The sequence below is a fragment of the Galeopterus variegatus genome, unplaced genomic scaffold (genome assembly GCF_000696425.1).
Source record: "Galeopterus variegatus unplaced genomic scaffold, G_variegatus-3.0.2 Scaffold738, whole genome shotgun sequence".
NCBI lineage: Eukaryota > Metazoa > Chordata > Mammalia > Dermoptera > Cynocephalidae > Galeopterus > Galeopterus variegatus.
In genome coordinates this window covers 235,990-239,814 of record NW_007726849.1, presented here as the reverse complement: position 1 = coordinate 239,814, position 3,825 = coordinate 235,990, and the positions used below count along the sequence as shown (strand labels likewise).

General features: G+C 40.3%; 1 protein-coding gene across 5 annotated transcripts in view; it reads left to right on the top strand.

The window, feature by feature from the left end:
- Positions 1-504: 504 nt before the first annotated feature.
- The window catches only part of OFD1 (oral-facial-digital syndrome 1), a 36,898-nt gene continuing 33,577 nt past the window's right edge, over positions 505-3,825 (top strand). For 2 of the 5 annotated variants that reach the window (XM_008571951.1, XM_008571947.1), the window contains exons 1-2: positions 731-801; positions 968-1,066. In XM_008571951.1, coding sequence (XP_008570173.1) covers positions 790-801; positions 968-1,066 — 111 coding nt within the window. In that variant the 5' untranslated portion in view covers positions 731-789. Of the gene's footprint in view, positions 686-729; positions 802-967; positions 1,067-3,825 lie in introns of those variants that run through there. The other 3 variants (XM_008571949.1, XM_008571948.1, XM_008571950.1) reach the window with 3 other exon arrangements.

The following is a 3,825-nucleotide window of genomic DNA, read 5'->3' as shown; positions in this document are numbered from 1 at the left end:
CATGCCGCGGTGAAGAAACCGTGGATTAGCTGAATGACGTAGTGAAAGAAAGGCAACGGCAGCAAAGCCCCCGAGAGGGTGGGCGTTTGCAGGTCCAAACGCGGTGTGGACTGACCCGCTGGGCTGTGCCTGAGTCAGCCGGCCGCGGGCTGGCCGGATCCGACTCAGCTATCCCAAGCCGGGGTGGGGTGGAGATACACGGCCGACATCCCCCGAGGACCTGGAGCACCCGTCCCCCACTCGCTCCATTCCCTACCTGCAGCGACATGCCGACAACAAAAACACCCTGTCAACCACCGCGCGGAGGCCCCGCGCTCCGCAGCTGCAACTGGAACTACCGGCACAATTCTCGCGAGACCTCGAGGGTGCGCTCTCGCGAGATGTGGGCGAGGCTACCGGTCGGCGCTGCGCAGCCGTGCGCATGCGCCTTAGTGCTCCACAAGAGGGCGGTTCTGTTTTGGCTTGCCTCGGAGGGGCGGGATGGGAACTGGGCTGTGAAACTCTCTGTTCCGTGTTCTCTCGCCATCTTCCGCCACCTTCCGCCACCTTCCGCCACCTTCCGCCACCTTCCGCCACCTTCCGCCACCTTCCGCCTTTGAGAGTCGCGCCTGGGTAACGGCCCCGTCCACCCTTCAGAACCGCGGAGAAAGGAATTGCGCGCCTCTGGCAGAGTTCTTAGTTCGGAGTGCGTGACAAAGCGTTTAAGCCCCCTGTTCCTCCCGGGACAGAGGCCAGGCTGGGCCAGGGGGGACGGGCAGGGCGGGCTCGGGAGGAAGCTGATCCCTGGTGATGATGGCTCAGGTACCTAACACCCGCCGCTTCTGGCGGACAGGCAGAAATGAAGACTCGTTTGTGTTCGTTAAAGCCCCTTTCCCCGCTAGACTTCTTAGGGCTTCCCCGGAGCCCACTGGTCTCTGCTTAGAAATTCGCGTCCCCTCTGGTCACCGGTAACCATTTTCTCTTCCAGTCCACCATGCCCCCCGACTTTGATGTGTTGACTCGGGGTGAACTGCGCAGAAAGCTGTACCAGACGTTTAAGGATCGGGGTATACTGGATGCGCTCAAGGTATCACATGAAGGCATATTTGTGTCATAGCTTTTACAAGTGTAACCTGTAACAGGTAGTCCACATTTAAATTAATCCAGGGCTTGGGTTTTAAAAATAGTACAATATGTAGATTGTATTGGTGAATTACAATTTTATATTCCTGTGTAACTCTTTAACCTGGAAAGAGCATATTCAAATAATTTATTGAACTGACATTAAGACAGGGAGTGGATGACATTTAAATAATGAACACTTTTTGTAACATTAGGCTTGTTTTATAAATCTGGTTTACAGGTTCCTGAATTAAGTGGTTTTGTAATACTCACGTCTGGATGAAGAAAGACATTGATGCCACATGGCAAATATTAAGTGTACTGCTTACTGTAGTTTGGGAAATGGAAAATTTCTTCTTGAAAATATATTGAAACGTATGAGTATTTAATTGGGGCAGCAAATATTTGTTAGTACACTTTATATTTGGATTAACATTAAGGAGTAGAACTAGCTCAATGTGTTTTCACTGTGATATACATTTCAGAAGTATATTTTATATTTAAAACAGGAAATTAAGGAAAAGTGAGCTTGGTTTTTCTCCTCCCTTCCCCATTGCTTTTGTAACCTCATAAAAATACTTCAGACTCATTTGAAAAATACAGAAAAGCATATGGAAGAAAAATCATCTCTAAAATAACCACTAATTGGTATAATATGTGTCTGTATCTTTTTTTATTTAAATTATATGATGAGCATTTTCCCGTTTCCTTAAAAGTTTCTTAAATCCTCATTTTCAGTGGTGGCAGGGCTTATCTTTTGTATGTATGGGTAATTTATGTAGCAGTCCCTGTTGTTGAATGTTTAGGTTATATCCAGGTCTACACGTAGCTTTGATTGCATCTCTCATTTTTTGCCTAGCATAGATTAAATGGCATTACCAAGTCAGGGAGCATGAGCATTTTTAAGGTTCTTTGCTGTATGCATCTTGTTCTGGAAAGATTATAATAGTTTGTATTATACCAGCAGTTGCGAATGTCTGTCTCCAATATTTTTATCAGTACATTTTTTAAAGCAATCTAAGATTGGGAAAACTATTATTTTAATATTTCTTCCCTTTGATTATTAATGAGGTTGTACATATTTTCTGGCCATTTACATGTTTTCCATTGATTAGCAGTTCATGTTCCTTGCTCATTTTTTTCCTATGGTCTTAGTGTTTTCTTACTAACATGTAAGAGCTCTTCTAGTAGAAACTATTCATCTTTTTTCCATTTTTGTTGCAATACTTTATCTCGGTGTTCAATTTTTAGTTTGGCTTTAAAGATACTGATGTTACATTTTTATATGGTCAAATCTATTGGGTTTTTATGTTTGTTTGGGTTTTTTTTTTTTTTGCTTTTTACCCACAGTAAGTTCTCCATTAAGAGAATGAATAGTCACTTTTTAAATTTTAAAAAGGCTTTCGTTTACACTTAACTCCTTAACTCACTTGGAATTAATTGTACTTCGTGAATACACTTTCTAATGTTGAATGATCTTTGCATTCCTGGGTATGTCCTATTATGAATTAGATTTGATAGTATTTTACTTCATTTCTGTAGTCACAGTTGATATTGACCAGTCGTCCTTTTCGAGCTATCCTCATTTTCCTTTGGTATCAGGATAATGCTAGCCTTGTTCACTTTACAGCTGCAGTGTAGCCCCAGAGAAATATTGTTCTGTTCATTTTGCTAATTGGTTTCTATTCCAGCTTGATCAATAGCAGGGCAGATTTTTACTTTCTCAGTCTGAGCTAAATTTTACTTTCTCAGTTCAGTGACTGGTGTGGGTAAGTTCTAATTTTTAAAGTTTACTGGATTTTGTAGTGGCCTAATTTACATTCTATTGGGGTGTTTGAAAAGAGTTCATATTTACAATTAAGTACAGAGTCATGTAAGTATCTATTAAATGAAACTTGTCAAATCTTCTAAATCTTCTGTTTCCTCATTTGGGGTCTACTAAATCTGTCAATTTCTAAGAGGTGTGTTGAGGACCCACAAGTCTCTTCTCTCCCACTTTCCCTTCCCCCACAATAATTGTCTTCCTTTCATACTACTCTTTGAGTTTTATCTTAAGGACACTGCAAAATTTAATTCTGAATAGATTTCTCTCTTGCATTGACTGCTGGAAGTTCCCAAGCCAGTTTTGTGATTCCTTCTAGCAAGTACTGAATGGCACTTTTTTTGTGTTTGTCAGGGTAGGAATTCATTTATAATATCACTTCATTTTTTTCTACTCTTCTCCCTGCTTATATCACCCATTTTATCCCTTCATTTTTTTCCTGCTCTTATTTTCCTCTCACCCTGCTTGTATCACTAATTTTATCCTATTTCAGTACTTGTATGCAAGATACCCTAAATCCTTTTATTTATTAAACTGTGTCTAAATATATTACTTCTTAGCTTGTTACAATTCTAATTAAACTACCTCTAAATTTTACTGTTGGAGAATGCTGTGGTTATTCTTTTCTTGTTTTATTATTTCAGTTACTGAATTGTATTGGATGAGGCTGAACATGTCTTCTGTTCAGCATGAATGTCTTTTTAAATATAGGATTTTAGATGTATAATAAATCCTGTTCTATCCTGGTAATTATATACCATTCTACTCTCTAGTTAAAGGGTAGAAGAGAGAGGTATAACAAGAACTTTATTTCTTGCTTGCTTGTATTCTATTAATATGAATTATTAGCTATTATTTCCTGCTGAACCCCACAAATCTTTTTTTTTTTTTTTTTTTTTAAA